Source organism: Emys orbicularis, chromosome 17 (genome assembly GCF_028017835.1).
Source record: "Emys orbicularis isolate rEmyOrb1 chromosome 17, rEmyOrb1.hap1, whole genome shotgun sequence".
In the NCBI taxonomy this organism is placed as follows: Eukaryota; Metazoa; Chordata; order Testudines; family Emydidae; genus Emys; species Emys orbicularis.
The window spans coordinates 2,972,782-2,990,316 of record NC_088699.1 but is presented as its reverse complement, the minus strand read 5'-3'; the positions used below and the strand labels follow the sequence as shown (position 1 = coordinate 2,990,316).

Sequence of the window (17,535 nt, the reverse complement as noted above, 5' to 3'; positions counted from 1 at the left end):
CGGGCTGCCACACCCCACCCCCCCGTGCGGGGCTCGGGCTTCTGTGACTTATGGTTTATTGCCCATGTCCGGCCCGTGAATTTTAAGTGCCTATGTCCTGCCCATGCCAAAATCTTAACCTTATTTACAGAATAAAGTAAGGCACAAGACACTTGAGTGGCTCCACTGGATTAATTCAGTGCTTCCCTTCGTGGGTGTGCAAGTTCATCGTTCTCTTAGGAGCGGGGGTTGGGAAGAGTGCTCCATTTGTATGGGGAGCCTTAGCCAGTCACCCGAAGCTCCACGGGGGGGGGGCGGGGGAGCTGAGTAATCCGTCCGAGCAGCCAGTGGCATGACAAGGTGTCCCAGGCCTAATCTCAACTCTGAGCTAGGCACCAGCAGAACCAGATGATTCCACTAGCTTTTACAGCATGGCTAAGTAGGAAACCAGTGCCCCTCTCTGCCGTCTCAGAAATACGGCCCGGCCGTCTCAGCATCACCAATCCCTTTTAGAAACACACTCGCTCAATGTCTGCGATGGCTTCGAGACCGTTTGGTTGAAGAACGGTTGCTGCAGGCAGTGCGGGGAGCCCCTTTCCTCTGTAGTCTAAACATCGAGTGTTTATTCCTGGATGGCATTTTCCGCTCAGCTGGGAGGTAAGGCATGGCAGCGGGTTTAGTAACAGGAGGCCTGTCAGCTGACTAGTAAAAAGACATCAATATTGCATGTTTCCTGGACATCCCCATAAAGGAGGCGTTAAGCAATGTCCTGACTTGACCTGCTGGAAGGCAAAGATACTTTGTGTTCTGCCAGACTGCAGTATTGGTGCTGGATCCCTCCTCTGCTGCAGGCTGTTTGTAGATGGGCGCAGATTAATCCTCGGGCAGTTACCTGTGCGTTAGGACATCGTCGGCTTTCCCGGCACTCGCCAGCGTGCAGCTCAGACCAGAGCAAGGTGAAGCGAGCCTGGAAATGTACGCGGTGGTGTTAGAAGAGCAGAGCACCACGCTGATCCGGCTGTGAGATGTTTGACCTGTCCCGCTCTGGAAAGAGGAGCCCAGACGTACATGCAGTCCGTCTCTCTAGGGCTTGCCGTGTGGGCGAACAGAATCGTACTTGGTATGTGGCTAGTACTTCGCATCCTCAAGCCCTCTACGAATCTAGGTCACCGAGTGAGCTTGTCTGGCAGCCACTAGTACACCGGGAAATCCAGTCAGTGAAAGCCTCTGCGTGATGAGGTCTTGATTTCTTCTTCTTTGCTCCCTCTGTGCTAGACTTGGAAAAGTTGATTCGTAACCAGTATGGGAATGCCACCTTCACTCCTGCCATGCGTGGCTCACCCTCACCCCGGATATGCAGCTGCCGAGTCTCTGCCCGCTCTGGACAGGTCCCCAGTAGAATGAGGTTATCAGTGAGGCCTTTCGAAGGCAAAGCAGCGTGAGGCCTTTGAGCGCACGAGGCTAACAAGTCTGGGGTGAGCTCAGTGCCACGCTGGGCAGAGCAGCAGGCAGAACCTCGGGGCACCACGCATTCCTCGTGTATCTGCTTTCACCGCTCCAAAAGGCTTCTCTGCCCTCTTTCGTCGCAGCTTTGGGGTCTCCCCTCGAGCGGCCCCCGGGCCTGTTTGCTGTATTCACCCAGGGCAGATCCGTGCTCCTGTGACTGCTCAGATGGTGGAGTCGAGGCTGTTGCCGTTGTTGGGAAAGTGAAGGGGGCGTGGTAAGCGGGATATTGCTTTCCAGCCGTAAACACTGAGCCCCCTGGCTCCTTTTGTCACAGCAGCAGGGCTGTTTAGCTCCGTGGAGCTGTCAGCCATTAGCAGCAGGGCCAGAGTCTTTCCTTCACCTCATTAAACTCTCTTCTCCCTCCTAGCAAGCTTGGGCACCGCGCTGCTGCAGCGCTCGCTCAGACAGTGTCAGGCAGGGGCCGAGCCCGAGGGCCGTTCTGTGCCTTGCGCAGCATGAACGTTCCTTTTACCAAACCACCTGGGGCCGCCGGCCGTGGGAACAGCTACCGGAGAAAGTGACTGAACGTCAGGGCCTGAGAGCGCTCCTTCACTCTGCCCAGCCTCCAGCCTGAGACACGGGTGGGGGAACGAGAGACCTTCACTCCAGCTGCGCCCAGCGATCCCACCCGAGCGCCAGCGCCCACTTGTTCTGCTCGACCCTGAGCATGGCCTGGAATTCTGGAGACCCCCTTTTCCCCAGCCCCTTGGGCGACCGTTCTGAGCGCTGGCAGTGCATCCCTGCCGGTTGGAGGGCACTCTCGTCCTCGATCCCACCGAGGGCCCGGGAAGTGAAGGTGCAGATCTCACTCCTGTGTCCAGTGCAAAGGAGGGTTTGCTTTGAGAGCGCTAGAACTACCGGCCGAATGGAGATGGCAGACTCAACAGGGAACCCCTCGCCTCCGCCCCCAACATTTCAGTAGAACTGTGCGGCCAGACCAGGGGAGCCAAGCTGCGTGGCAGCCCGACGGCCTACGCTTGGGTTTGGGCTGTCAGCTCAAGGAAGGACGGTCCAGGGCACTAGCCTGGGACTCCAGAGATGCAGGTTCAATTCCCTGCTCTGCTAAAGACTTCTTGTGTAACCTTGGGCGAGTCACTTAGTCTCTCTGCCTCCATTTCCCCATCTGTCCAATGGGGATAACAGCAGTGCCCTGCCTCATGGGGTGTTGAGGATGAATCTGCTGAACATTGAGAGGCACTCTGATTCTGGGGTAAGGGGAGCTGTGTAAGTACCCGAGATAGACAGGGAGCCCCTTTGAGTCTCTCCAGAAATCATGCATATGCTGTGGTTACTATTCCAGAGGGCAGGATCCCCTCTCCAGCTGCTCTGTAGGCAGAGGTCTGTGTTGACACATTGATTTCTCAGCTGAAACTGTGCTGGGCGCTAGGGTGCATCTGTGGAACAAAGTAGACCAAGCAGCGTAGACGTCTGTGTAGGAGAAGCATGGCCAAAGCTTTCATCCAGGTGTCTTAGAAAATGGCTGTTGGTTTGCAGCAATGAGTCTTTGTTTGTGGTCTTTGAACCTGCTTTTGGCACCTTGTATCCTTGCGCAATGGGGGGGGGTCCAAGGTTAAAAATTAACAGGGTGAAATCAGGCTTGGTTATTGCTGTTACCTGGGCTCAGGCTCTGCTGGAGGCAGATAAAACACTCCTGCAAACAGGTGACTTGAATTTCAAAATAAAACACACATGCAGAGTTCATGCCCCGCCCCTCTGGTGACTGAGATATGAACCGCCCAGAAAGCTCTGCCCGATGTGTGCCCGTAGTGTCCAGACAAGGTCCAGTCACAAGCAGGGCACATTGTGCTGTGCGTTGGACTGCACACGGGAGTATAGCGAGAGACAGTCCAGGCCCCAATGCGTTTGTATTTAACCAGACAGTGTCCCTGAGAAGGATTTTCCAGAACCGGGGGCACAGAGACAAAGCAGTGTGCCCGAGGACATGCAGGCGGGGAGCCCTCCATGGAGCTCTGCCCTCCCGAGTCCCGGCTCATGCTGTAATCCCAACATCCTTCGTAAACCGAAGGAAAACGTGGTGACTGCCAGGAGCGGAAGTCGCTGCTTTACGTCATTGCATTAACGGATATTTGCAGACAAAATACTCTCCGTCTCCAGGGTCCGTTCCCAGCGGGAGCCAAGTGCATGTATCTGACAGGCCCTTCGTAGGTCTGATCCTGCCCCATTTCACACACACCGACTCTTGGTGCCTGACTGCTGGGTCTGCAATCTAATTCGGCACTGGGTTATTTTGTGAGGACCCCCAGCAGTAGGGCATTCCCCATCAGAAACATGCAGCCTTGTTAGGCCTGTGCCGGTGTCTTAGCTAAGCAGCGTACCTGTGCTCAGCAGATCTCAGCGCGCACGCAGGCGACTGGGAGGGGACATTGCAGAAGGGCATCCACAGACTTGGCTGGCTGTCTGCAGCGTCCTTTCGAGCTGGAGCGTGCTGCGGTGTGTGCTCTCCTCCTAGGGGGAGCTGGTGAAAGTGCAGCAAGCAGAGGAAGGGAAATCTAAAGCGCAGGGCTGGGCTGGGCACGTGTTTTCATTGGTCCGGTTCCACTTCGGAGAAATGGCCCCATTGTGTGGGCCGCGGACACAACAGTTCTCAGAACAGGTGCTGCTGATGCCGTTAGCTCGAGCATATGACTGCTGGGACCCTCCCGAGGATGTTTTCCAGCAGCGAGGGGGGTGGCTGTCCTGGGCCTCTGTCCTGCAAACAAGATGCTATTTTTGGCCTCCTGTAACCATGCAGGATGTCCCCAGCCCCCACCCCTCTCTCTGGTTTCCAAAGCTCAGTCATTTACCAGAGCCTGCCCCACAGGTGCCGGAGCCCTAGGGGGGGATTCAGGCATCCTTTTGTTCCGGGCCCCCCATCCACCCCGCTGAGCGTCCCCATGGCTGTCGCCCTGCAGCGTGTTCTCCCCTTCCAACACGTCCATCGTCTGGGGTCGGATAAAGGACCAAGTTGAGCAGAATTCCCTGGGGCCAGTACAAACCACTGGGGGTTCGTGCGTGTAAATGACTTACACCCCTGTGCTCGTTTACACAGATGGGTGTTCTGGGGTACATTGCAATTGTACCCACTCCCCGCAGAGTGGAGCTTGCCCCTGGGAGCAGAAAGTGCGGAGGGCAGAGGCCTGCTTTGTATTACCCCTTCCTATTGGTTGGTTTTCCTACTGTACTGCTGTCCCCTGCCCCCGTGGCATACAAGCTGCTCGCCCGCCATGCTAGAGCGGTGCTGGCGGCACCAACTTGGCCACTTAGGCCCAGGTGGATTCATTTTCTGACCACGTTTAATGGAAGGGACTGGTTGTTGCCGCTGAATCTGGCCCAGAGGCTACCATGGAAGCGCCCCCCCACACACACACTTATGCCAGCCTGGGTTTGGCCCAGGGTTGTATTTTAAGCATGTGTGAGCCGCAGGTGGTGTCTGACAGTGACTAAAACGTTTCCCTTCTCCCGCAGCAAACAGCGGCATAACAAACTGTGGCGGTCGCACTCGGATAGCGACCTCTCGGAGCACCACCAGCCCATCTGCAAACCCGGGATGGAGCTGAACAAAAAGGAGATTACCACTTCCGCAGAGCAGCTCTCCGAGCCCACGGCAAACGACAACCACCAGCCTGCGTCTCCCGTCTTCTCAGTGGGGCCGCACGTGGACCGTCTGCTCCAGCAGGACACAGACGTGATCGAGGAGCTGGGCGCCAAAGAGAGGAGGATCCGTTTGGAATTCACAGCCAGAGACTTCCGCGCCGAACAAATAGAGGACGAACTGAACCTGAACAACATCAACGGGTGTCCGGCAGGGTGCTGCTTGGATGAGTCAGAATTTCCCCTGGATAATTGCCATTCTTCTGAGGCCTTGATGCAACTTGAAGAGCCTTTGGAGATGGCCACAGCGTTCCCTGATCTGACCGTGGATGATCTAGAGACAGATGCCCTTAAAACTGACCTGAACGTGCATTTGGTACCCATGGAGGAATTCACGGCTTGTTTAAAAGACCTTCCCAGGTCGCCTGATCAGAATTCCCCAAGCCCACAGCTCAGTTCCCAGCCTGAAACCACAGACAGGATTGATTTCCTCAGTGCCCTCGAGAAGTTTGAGGAGCTGTCCCAAGAGAGCCGGTCTCACGCCTGTTCTCACTCCAAGACGGACGAGCAGGGAAGCGGAAGGAACGGGGTCTCCAAGATGTCTGTGCTGGAGGTGCTGCCAGCAGAGACTGCTGTCGATACCCAGAGAAATAGGTCTGTAGGCAACTCCCCTGCAGCACCAGAAGAGTCTCCCACAGATGAGGAACAACCAAAGGTACCAATGGCTTGCTGCTCTCCTGTGAGCGGCTGTTGGAATGTTTCTGATGGCTGTAGGAGTCTCTTGCTGTATGGTTAATGCCGTGGAAAGATGGGCAACATTCTGGTCTTCCAGTTAATGTGATAAACTCTTAGATGTAAAGCTTTGCATAAGGAGAGCAGCGAGGTGGTGGTAGTACAGCTACTGTGAGCTTCTCAACTCCGAGCACGTGCCCCTAGCCTGGGAAATCACATCTAGTGCAGTTATTTGTCCCCAGCATAAACACCACCAAACAGCCTGACCAAATCGGCGACGTTCTCGGGTGGAAAGCTCCAGGCCTGGGGTAGCAGATCGGGATGGAGGGACGGCGGTAGATCTGTGGGAGTGATTGTTGGGTAGCAAAGCGGGGAGGGTCAGCATTGAAGAGCCTGGGCAGAGCTACAGGCAGTGAACCCCAAATTTGGAACAGAACGGAAGAGGGGCTGCGGATCAGGACTGAGGTGCACCGGCAGAGCTGTGTGAAGGGTTCTCAAGCCTTGGAATAGCCGGGGGGCAGGGGAGCAGCAGGTCAGGACTGAAAGGCGTTGGCAGAGCTGTGTGTGGGGAGCCCAGCACTGGAATACAAGTGGGGGGAGCTGCAGGTCAGGATTGGGTGACTAGTGCTATCGGTGGTTCGTTTTCATGAGTAATGAACCCCCACCCCAAAAATATAAACGTAATGTCTGCCCGGCAGTGCATCTGTTCAAGGGGCAAGGACACAGGTGGGAACAGGACACTGCAGTTAGGTGCCCTCTGATTGGCAGTTGTCTAGAGTCTTAATGCCATGCAGAATGAAAAAGGAAGCTAGAGCCCTTTAGACCTAAACATCTTGTATCTTAGTGGGCTATGGCTGATCAGCAGTGGCGTGCTGGCTGCTTCTCCCAGAGCGCTCTCGCTGGTTGAGTTGTAGGTTTTATTCGATTTTCTATCTTCCACTGAGGATTTTTTAAATGTAGTAAGTGCTGCAGACAGTTCTCCATTCACGACTCGGACTGCAGCTCGGCGGCAGAAGGGTAACCCGTGTCCTTAGAGAGCTCAAGGGGGTTATGTCCAAGAGGATGCTTTTTATATGTAAATTGTTGACTTGTTGAATGGGATCTAGACTCTCTAACCGAAGTAGCTGAAAGGTTGATTATTATTGCTGCTGATTTTATGCTCTCACCTTTCACTTGGAGAGTCGCTACTAATAGCCGTTGAATTTGTCCCTTGTCAGATATCCGAGTGTGATACACGTGACGTTCAGTGGTGCACCCCAGGAGACATGTGGTTGACGTAGTTTAACTCCCAATATTCGGAATTCCTGCCTCCTTTCTCTGCTGGGCCAAGTGAAAGAGGGTGCTGGGAATCAGCCCTAGTTCGCTCTCCAGTCAGACCAGGCTGGCAGTTCTGACTGTGATCTTGATTAATCCCAGACCTGCTTTTTCCTGGGAAACTGTTTAACTTGAATAGTTTTCTCTTCTGGTTAGTACAGCACTGGTTGCCTCCTTTCCATCTTGGGCCAAGCCTGTTTGGTCCTACCTAATATTTTAGTCCAGTACCCCCAAGGCACAATTGACAGCGTACTTACTAGTGGCCCTGTCTCTGCTCTAGCATCCCGAGCTACTCTCCAGTGGAAATTGTGGAACGTTTAGACTCCAACAAGGGCCTTTAGCGTACGGATCCGGCCTTTAGCGTACGGATCCGGCCTGGTGGTTGGATTTAAAGCGTTCCATAGTCCTTTTCATTCCTCTTCTGTACAGGGTGAGAACTCTCGCTCTTATTCTTATTTTCTTTTCAAATGATCTAAGTTTTGCCTTCGAATGCATGTTAAGTAAGAAGCACATGGAAGTTGGGTGCCTAAATCTCCTGGCATCTAAATGCCTTAGGCTAGTGGCAAATCCTGGTTGGAAAGTTTTGAGACCAGAGCACCTGTGGAACTGCTCCAGTAGTGAGCATCCCAGGCTGCCTGCTTGGAGTGAGATCCGGGCACCCATGACGCTGCATTAGCACCGAGGCCTTTTTCTTTCTCTTGTATGTGTGTTGGCTGCAGTTCAGGCTGTCTGACGGCAGGTGTTTTGTCAGCAAGGCTGCTGTGCATTTCGTAATAAGTCTCTCTGTGTTTGCAGGACGTCTCTGAACTGACCCCCATGGGCCCTCTCCCAAGATCCCACTCGGAAAATGCAATCTCGGTGAAAGAAATCATAACTGAAATTGAATCCATCAACCAGGGCGTAGGACCGTGCCAGCAGAAGATGGAGGGCTCAGCCAACCATGCCCAAGCACCAAAGAGGAATACAGTCCATGAGTTGCCTGTAGAGGTGGTCTGGGCATCTGAAAATAAACCTGGGAAGGCTGAGCAGAGCGAAGGAGCTTGCATTGCACAGCAGGAAACGGCAAAAGACTTTCCAAAACCAGGCCAGGAAGGTGCTCCCACCTTCCAACCATCTACCTGCGTGTCAGGTGTGGAAGAAAGCGATCCCGCAGAAGACCAGCAGGAGCCTCGAGTGCAGGGTCTGAACCCTGGGTCGAAGTGGTGTCCGGGATCTGTTAAACGTGCCACCTTGGAATTTGAGGAACGCTTGAGACAGGAACAAGAGCACCAGCACGTTCCCCCCATGTGCCTGCTACCTACTCGCAAGAATTCCAAGAATGATTCTGCAGCTGCCGAGCTCGTGCCAAAGGGAAGGACCGAGGAACCATTGCGGGAGCTGGATCCTGCCCGTAGAGAGAATGAGAGCGACAAGGCCAGGGCAAAGAGCCCAGCAGCCGAGGGTGCATTGCCTCATGGCCCTGAACGGCCGGCTGACCCGCAGCTGTCCCCACCACTCGCCCCTTGCCTTGTGCAGCCGGCTCAGGAGTCTCCGCTGGCAGAGCCTGGGGCTGAGCAGGAAGTGCTCAGGACGGTGGTGTCGTTGGATGGCTCTGGGGAGTCAGCCCTGCCCTGTCACCTCCCCAAGAGGATAGAAATTATCGAGTACACCCCCATGGGCACGCCACCTGATCTCCATGAGCGTGACAGCAGCTGTGAGCAGGCCACGCTGGAGAACACTGCAGTGTTGCTTCCAGTAGATGAAAACCTGAACCCTTCGGTGTGCGGGGAGACGGCACCTGTACATCCAGACGCTCTGCCTTTGCATAACCCTTCGGTACTAGAGCACAAGGAGATCGGGCGGGCCACCTTCATCCTTGGCAGCCCCGAGGAAGAGTATGGTGCGGCACTGATTAACCTGGATACCTCTTCGTTCGTTGGCCAGGTGACGCGCTCGCCTTCAGCGGGCCTGGATGACCTTTGGCACCAACGCGTCGTTCATCTGGAGGGCGTTACGGAGCACAGCACAAGCACGGACGATGAGCCAGTGGCACCGAGCAGCCTCTCAAGGAACGGGCATATCCTGTGCGAGGCGAGTGACAGTGCCTTGATGGAGCTGAGCAACGAGGACTTGCATTTAATCAGTGACAGCACTGAAGCCATGGATGTCTCTTTCCTCCCCTGCGGCCTCCCCCACAGCTCCAACAGCCCCAGCATCGAAAACCTGAGTGAGACTCCCAGCTCAGTGAAGCAGCGTGCGAAGGAACTTGAGGCCCGGGTACGGCAAGCTGGGCTTACCACGCCGTCCCAGATGAAACGCTCGGCATCCTTAGCCAAGCTGGGCTGCCTGGAACTCTCTCAAGATGACTTAACCAAGAGGGAGTCGGCCTCTTCCCATGCCAGCCTGACCTGTCCTGACTTGCTGCCCGCCTCCCCGAGGACTGGTCAAGGCAAGCGTGGGGCATTGGCCGAGCACGGCTTGGAAGGCCCACCTGAAAAGCCTTGTGCCTCCTCTCCCCTTATTCGCCAGGATCCAAAGCCCACCAAGCATTTTGTAGAGCAGCTTAAAACAACTGAGTGCATTGCCCAGAGCCGGCCGGTGGAGAGGCCGCCCGTGCAGTATGCCAAAGAGTTCTGCTCAGCTCCGCAGAGTGTGTGTCCCAGCGCAGATCCTAGATTGACTAGCTTGGAAGAGGGTCTTCCGCTGCTACAGACGCAGGTACTAGACTCTTGGCTCCCGGCTCCAAGCCTGGCTGGAGCACCTAGACATCAACATGGTAGAACTCACCCTCTGAGGAGACTAAAAAAGGCTAACGACAAAAAGCGGACAAGCAATCCATTCTATAATACCATGTGATCCTGAGCCCTCAGCTGTGACTTCTTTTTAAACAAAACCCATGTTGTTGTGTTCATACAAGGGGCAGGTGTAATATGTAAGGAACATGCACTTTATTCATTAATTTTATATATTTTGTCATTTTACTGTTCCTGGCGCATGTAGGTTTGGGTTGTATTTTGTGTGGGACGCTGACTGCAAGACCGTTTGTTATTTTTTTAATTATTTTTAACTCAAATAACCTCAAATATTCTTTGTTTTCAAAGAACACCTTTCATAAGTGACCATTGCTGTTGGCAGTTGGCTCATCTCTGTGTGGTGAAATCGTGAGGGTTAGGTTAGATTGGAACCAAGTCACAAATAACTTGAAGACACACACACACAAATTGGTGCTAGCTGGGGCACTTACCGGAGTGGCAGCTGGTGTAAATATGAAGGTTGTGCCAAGATTTGTTCGTGGCTTTTTTTTGATCCACTTCGAGCTAACTGGAACTCCACAACAGTGACACATAGCTTCTGAAACTGCCTCAGTGCAAACCCGTCGGGTTGGCTTGTGCCTGTAGCCCAAAGGCAGCTGATGGCTGGGCTGCACTTTTCAGTCTCTCGCTGTGGCTCCAACTTTGGAATGCAAACTTGCCCAAAGTTGCATGGTTTGTTTCCAGGGAGTGGCTCCAATATGATTTACCCCCCCCCCCCCCCCCCCATGCATAAAGTGTCATGACCAATGTGGTTAGAAACTTCAAACAGCAACCCCTCCCAGAACCAGCCTCTCCTCTGCTCCGAACCTGGGGCTGCCAAATTCATTTGAATTTCATAATCTAAAAGAACCCGTTTTAACAGCAGCAATTGGGGGGAAAACTGACGTGTGTTCTTTTAAAACAAACAATTCTATAGGGTTTTAACCCTTTCGTTACTTGAATACTGCTGTGGGCCTTCTGAGTTAATGGCCATATCATCTGTTCACCTTTCTCTCCCCCACCCAGAGCTGTTTTTTCTAGTGCTGCCCGAGTGATTCTCCCCACACTCACATACACACTCAGCTGGCTCTCAGACCCGAAGGCTGATGTAATTGTTACATGTTTCCCCTCGCTCTGCTCTCACCTTAACACTTAACCTGGAGCAATGATTTGTCTGGAAGTTCCCTTTTCCCCCCTCAGTTGTGTACATACAGTATTTATCTAGATAACTTTTGTTATTTCTTACATTGTTTTCTTGAAAGGACAAGACTGCATTCTGTAAACTGGAAAACAAACCCCCCCGACTCCAACTGAGTGGTGTGCATTGGCCTCTGCCCGAACGCTTGAGTGGGTTTCCCTTTGTAAGCTGTCTTCTCTCCCAGCAAGTGAGAGCCCGTTGCCCGCTTCTGCCAAATGTCTCCATCCTCCTTAAGTCTTGCAAGAGCCCCTGTTGCAGGACGTTCCCCTCTTCCACTGCAGAATGGCGGGCTGGTATTTCAGAGCCTCTCTGAGGTTCAGCCGGTTTTGCTCGAGAGTGAGCACAGGGCAGGGCTCCGCTGGCCCTTGGCGGCTGGTTTCCAGTGGTGCACAGCAGCACCTTTCACAAATGTCCCCTCTAGCGAATTCCAGCTCGTTTGTGAGCACCGACTCGCCGTCCTGCAGTGCTGGTGCTGGGCCACCAGGGGGCTGTTGGTGGGGCCTGGCATTTTGTTAACCGCGCTGGCTACGCAACTAGCAACCCCCTGGCGTTCTTAGCAGCTGCTTGTTGCAATGGGGCTGAGCCCTGGCCAGGGCGGCGTTACAGGATCGACGGTGCTGTGCGCACACCGGTTTTGAGGGTGAGGTGAAACGGGCAATGCCCAACTCAGACAGTGCTGCGCAGTCACTGAGAGCAGAGCTCAGTTGGGTCCTGCCAGGACTCGCGGCTGGAGCAACGTCCAGCGGGGCCGGTTCTGAGCGCCAGAGTTCATCACGTAGCAGCAGCGACTGTCCCGAGGAGCCCAGAACTTGCGAGGGGCCGTGGCTGAAACGCTGGCCCAGGCAGACCGTGGGCCGTGGAGCACTGGGAAGGGGCTGGGGCTGCTCTGTGAGGAGGACAATGGAAATGCCTTGTTTGCCATCCAGCACTGGGCTTTGTGGAGTGCAAACGTACAGAGCTGCCTTAGCCAGCGCAGGTACGCGGCCTGCCAACAAACCCCCAGTTGGCTTGCAGGAAGAGTCCCCGCGGGAGGACGGAAAGGGGGGTTGAAGAGAAGTAGGGGCTCAGGAATCTTGCCGCAGGACTCTGCTTCTTCACAGAGCTGGCGCCTGCCCCTTCCCCGTGTTCTGTGGGGGTGCTGGGCACCCATGGCTCGAGCATGGCACGGCTATTCTGGCTGGACCACGTGAAGCCGTCGGCCTGTTCACAGCACCGGGATGCTAGGCCAGAATCCGCTCACCCATTGCTCTAGCCCAGCCCAGCTCTGGCATGCCTGAGTGAGCAGTGGCTTCTCCGCCCGCTGCTGGCTTATGGCTGGAGGGTGGGATCTGGGAGCCTGTTGTGGTTACAGAGTGGCTTGGCCAAGACGCCCCAGGTGATCAGTCTGGGAACTGACACAGGTCGAGGCAGAGCAGGTGCTGTCCTGGCTGAGAGGACGCAGCAGCATGCCCAGTCCCCTCCGCTGCTGAGGGGGCTTGTGACAAATGTTTAAAGAACCATGAAGGGCATTTCTGTACAAAGCCACCGTTCTGCTGATCTCTTGCAAAGCTCTTGGAGGATACGTTGTTTACATTGTGCCCCTGACTCGTGGACAATATCTCTGCCCCCGAGCTCCGGCTGTACTGTCAATTGCCTGCCGTGCAAGCCTTGCACGGAGGGTGCCATGGTGTTCGGTCCTCCCGGATCGTGTGTGCGTGAAACGTGAACTGGTCTGTTGCACTCATTGATGCGTACGTAGCTTTCTTTGAGCCGCTCAAGAAAATGTGTAAAAAAATCCCCTTCTGCTCAGTCGTGGTGGCCTATTCCAAGTGCACGTCCGAATGCCGAGGTCAGCCCTGGGTCTGGTTCCCTGCTTTATTTCAGCAGGGTGGGATTTAGCTCCGTGTTGTTCCTGGCACACCTCAGGCTTCCCTCCAGACGACAGCCGAGATCAGGACGTGGGTTTTAAACCGGTATATGCTTGTCTAGAGCCTGAGCTCCCCCCAGGCACATGCCCAGGGGCAGTAACAATGCCCCCAGCCTGTCGTTTCAGGTTCCTTGCGGTGCACAGCCTGTCTGGGAGTGGGGTGCATGTCGCTTCCCCCTATGGTGAGTGACCTGCTCCCGAGATGGGTGACCCAGCTCAACAGAATGCCACATCCCTTTCCCGAAGGAGGAGCTGCAGGAGCCTGCCTGGTGCGGGAGACAGGAAGGGTGCCAAGGCTTAACCCCTCGCAGCTGGCAGAGGTCACACACACACACACACACACGCTGGGAGGCTGGTGCTGGGGCGGAGGCTAGAGCTCAGCCCACGCACACCGAGATCCTTGCTGGGCTCTGACCCACGTGCCAGTGCCTTTTGGGTTTGTTTTTTTCCCTACAACTGTGACTTCCGTGCATTGGTTTGTAGGAACTGTTCTTGCTCCAGAATTCACAGCCAGGCAGGCTCCCTCGCAGGGGCCCTGCAGCACCTGCCCCGGAGACAGCTGGAAACGGAGTTCTGGACTGGGGGGGAGGAGGGGGGCACTTCGTCTTGTACCCTCCCCGATCTTCCACCACCACTGGGATGTTCCCACTGGTCCCAGACTCGTACCCACGTGCTTGGCTGTTTGGAAATGTGAACTCGTGCACTGATGTGCAGATTCAATGTTCTTGTTACTGAATAAATTTTTATTTTGAGATGAAGCATGTGGGTGCCTCAGTTTCCTGGGGGGCGGGGGGGAAGGAGACAGGGCTGGTACTGTGGGGGGGTTCATGGGACTCAAACGTGAGCCATCTTGCTCGCGGCGCGGGCGGGAGTGGTGAGCATGAGCAGGGTGCTGTTAGCCAGGCACTGCCAGGCTGACCTGGTACGTGACGGCCTGTGTTCGTCTCACCTCCCGGGTAACCCAGGCTGTGGGATTTCATCCGGTTGCTCCTGCGTTAAGCTCACGTGACCTGCGCTGGCTAAAGCAGATCTCCTAGGAGAGGGAGGCAGCAAGAGACAGGCTTGGCAGCTTGCTCCACGGGTTCCTTGCCCTCTGCTGTGGGGAAATGCAAAGGATCACGTGGCCCATGGGGACACGGTCAAGCTAGGGATGGGGGTCTCTAGCACCTCGAGACCAGCTGTGATTGGCAGGAGTCCTGGGAGCAGGGGCAGCCAGCATTAAGTGCTTTTGAAACATGCCCTTACTCCCATCTCCCCTCCCCACCTCCTGGGAAATCCTTGGGTGTAACCCGGGCCCCAAGAAGGAGAATCCTGGCCCTCTGCCGTGGGTCCTGCCTGCCCTTGCCTAGGCCATGGGGGAGGTGCCCAGTGCAGGAACCGCTCCAGCCAAACTCCTGTCCCCTCTCAGCATTTCTCTGCACCTAAGGCACCCCTCGGAGCTAAGCCGGGGCAGGCCTGGTCACTGCTGGGATGGGAGGCCCCCAAGGAGCAGTCGTCCTTAACGCCACAGGAAGCGGGGGTGGTGATTTCAGTCGGTGGCGTTCTCTCAATCCAACACCGAACTAGCGTCCCCCAAGCTGCGCTGGGAGAGCTGGTCACGGAAAGATCCCTGGCCCTGGCTATTACGACTTGCACGTTTCTTCCAAACCTGCAGCTGGGCGAGGTACTTGCCTTCCCTGGGAGCTTGGGGCAGCCCTGCTAGCCAGCCAGGCAGCCAGCTGCACTGAGCTGCATGCGTGGGGATCCGGCAGATGAAATGCACCAGGCAGCTATCTTGCATGCTTAGGGTTTAAATGAGAAAGGATCACCCCCACCCCCCGATTTCCTGATCCATCCTGCAGGGATGAGGCATTTATCCAGGCGCGTTCGGATTCCCTTGTTAGCTGGGGCGCGGCTGGCACTCGGAGCAGCCCACGGAGGAGTCTGGCTTCTGCAGCTTGTCCAAAGGCAGCGACTGGGCTAGTGGGTCGAAGGGGAAGAGGGAGCTGAAGGGAATAGTGGTTAAACCGAACTATTCAACTCAAAGGCGTAAGAAGCACTGAGGTGCTGTTGAGGGTTGGGCAGGGCCTGCATTAGGGGCCGGGCCAGGCCTGGTGGGATCCGGACTAGCATACCAAGGAGCAGGACTGGGATTCTAGCTGTAAGAGCAAAATGCATCCCCAGCAAATCACACATGGGCGACCTTCCCCATCTTCCTCCTTTCGCTGGTCCCCGGCCTCTGTCCTCACGGTGCCCTACAGGCTGCCGGCACTACAGCCGGGGCCACAGCAGCCCATTCCGCAGCCTCCAGCAGCAAAACACCCACCAACTCCTTTTCTGGGATATCCGCTTAATCCAAAGCTCCTGGCCTGGCCTCCTCTAAGTCTATGTCCGCCCCGCCGAGAGTGCAAAGCTGAGGGGCTGCTGCCCCTGCCCTATTCCCTGCTGTGCGTGGCCTAGAACACAGTTGTGGGCCGGTCTCACCTGCGGCTGTGCAAGAGGACGGTGGGCTCGATACCAGCTGGCCTAGGCGAGAGGCCGCGGCTGGGAAAGAACCTCTCAGGCCTGGAGCAAGATCTGGGCAAGGGCAGGGAGCGGCTTCTCCCACTCCGGAGCGTTGGGTGTCGTCCAAGATCAGACGCAGGCTAAGTTCCTCCGGCGGCAGAGGGCACAGGCACTTCCCCATTATCGACCCCAACGAGCCTCCGCTGCGCAGCGCTAATGCAGCCTGAGCCGCCATGGACACAAGGGGAGGAAACGCCAGGAGCGTCGGCCTGCTTGGACCAGGAGCTCTCCAGCGGGGATGGCGCAGGCTGCAGGTGGAGAGGCCAAGGGTAAGCGGGTTGGGGAGGGAGATCAGTCAGAATTCCCGCCTTACTCTTGGGGCCAGGCTCCATCCAATGCCCCAGGCACATACATCTGGCCTGGGCTCTGCTGCCCCAGGAAGGCCGAGAGACAGAGGCACCCCAGCCCCATGGAGAAAACCTTCCCCTGTTAGCAAGGAAAAACCCAGAACTGGGGCGTGAGTGGGGAGGTGATAATATAAAGTAACGTCCAATAGAACAAATCCACTCCACTAGAAAGCAGCATCCCCCCCTCACCGGGGGGGACACTAAATCACCAGCACGGTAAAAAGATTTCCAACAACCCCTGGCACCCCAACGGGCATCAGCCCCTCCTCCAGCATCAGCCGTCACCCTCCCCTTTGCCGCTGCGCCTCCTTCCAGTGGGTCCACATGCGAGCGCCAGCTCCTCACCTGCAGGGCCAAACCCCTTCCCCAGCTGCCCAAACTGCCATCCCTCCGTCCCCTGGCCAACATGCCCAGCCTGACGCTCCCTGCCACCAGCCAGGCACGGTCCAGCTTCCTCAGCAAATCCCCTTTTTACCCAGCACCATCTCTTCTGTCTGCTGCCCCCTTGGGGCAGATCCCGAGCCCCCTCCCCAGAGCCAGCTGCCCTCTCACTGGCCATCTCTCCCCGCAGGACGCCAGGCGATGCTGCTGCACCAGGTGCTAATGCCAGGGCCAGAGTTCCTGCAGCGGCTGGCAAACAGGTGGTGCAGAGGAGAGCAATGGGATGGAAGGGAGTGGGTGGGCTGAGCTGGCTCCAAACTCAATCCCTTGTGGCCAGAGCGGAGGTGGCAGAGGGGCTGTGGTCAGGGCTTTCCCATGGCCCTGTCCTCTCACCTGCTCCCTGAGCGCCAGGCTGGCATTGGGGGGATGTTCCTACCTTCCCCAGTGCTGCGATGACCCTGGGACCTACGGCCTGCCTGGGCCAGCAAGAGCCAGGGGAGGCTGAAGCCGAGGTGCTGGGCACCAACAGCCTTTTCTCGGAGCCCAGGCGTCCGCGTGGACAATCTGGGAGCTGGGTGGGAGACAGAAGGGTGGTTCCTGTGGAGCCAGGGTGCTCACGTCCCTGCTGGCCTGTGGGGCACCTCTGTGGTAGCCACCCGCTGCGGGGTCAGCAGAGAGGGCAAAGGGCAGCGTGCACAGATGGGGCCAGGGCAGGCCCAGGCGCTGCCTCCACCCCATGGTCCCCTTGCCCCTACCGAGCAGTGGCTCAGGGTCTCTGCCCTTGTTCCTCGAGGGCTGGCGCAGCTCCTGAGGTGACCATGCCCTCCATCAGCAGTGCCGGCCCGGGCCAGGTGCTGGGAGTGGGAGGGTTTGGGGCTGTGCCCGTCCTGTCTCGCTCCTACTCACCCAGTCCCCATGCAGCTCCATTCGGTGCCCTTGTAGGGCCCTTGCCGCTCTTGGAGCCAGGGCATCGCTTCCCTCGTTGGCTGGCCTGAGCCCCACAATCCCCTTAATCCCCCGGGGGCGGCTGCAGGCCCTGCAGGGGGCTGGGCCTGCTGTGCTGAGGGTTTGCTGGTGTGCAGGGAACGTTACCAGAACACGCTGCTGACTGCGGCTTTGCTCTTGGGCTGCAGCCAAGCAGAGACCGAGCCCCAGTAGCATCGGGCTCTCCCAGAATGCCTTGCGCTAGTGGCATTTGGCACCAGGGCCCTGGCCGAGGGCTCTGGCTGGGCTGTGTCCAGCAGGGGCTGGCTGCCGCCCGCGGGA

The 17,535-nt window shown here is 56.5% G+C and overlaps 1 protein-coding gene across 1 annotated transcript in view; it reads left to right on the top strand.

The window, feature by feature from the left end:
- The window catches only part of SSH2 (slingshot protein phosphatase 2), a 60,545-nt gene extending 49,426 nt beyond the window's left edge, over nucleotides 1-11,119 (top strand). Inside the window, exons 13-14 of the mRNA XM_065418118.1 lie at nucleotides 4,951-5,791; nucleotides 7,918-11,119. Coding sequence (XP_065274190.1) covers nucleotides 4,951-5,791; nucleotides 7,918-9,957 — 2,881 coding nt within the window. The 3' untranslated portion in view covers nucleotides 9,958-11,119. The remainder of the gene's footprint in view (nucleotides 1-4,950; nucleotides 5,792-7,917) is intronic.
- Nucleotides 11,120-17,535: the final 6,416 nt, after the last annotated feature.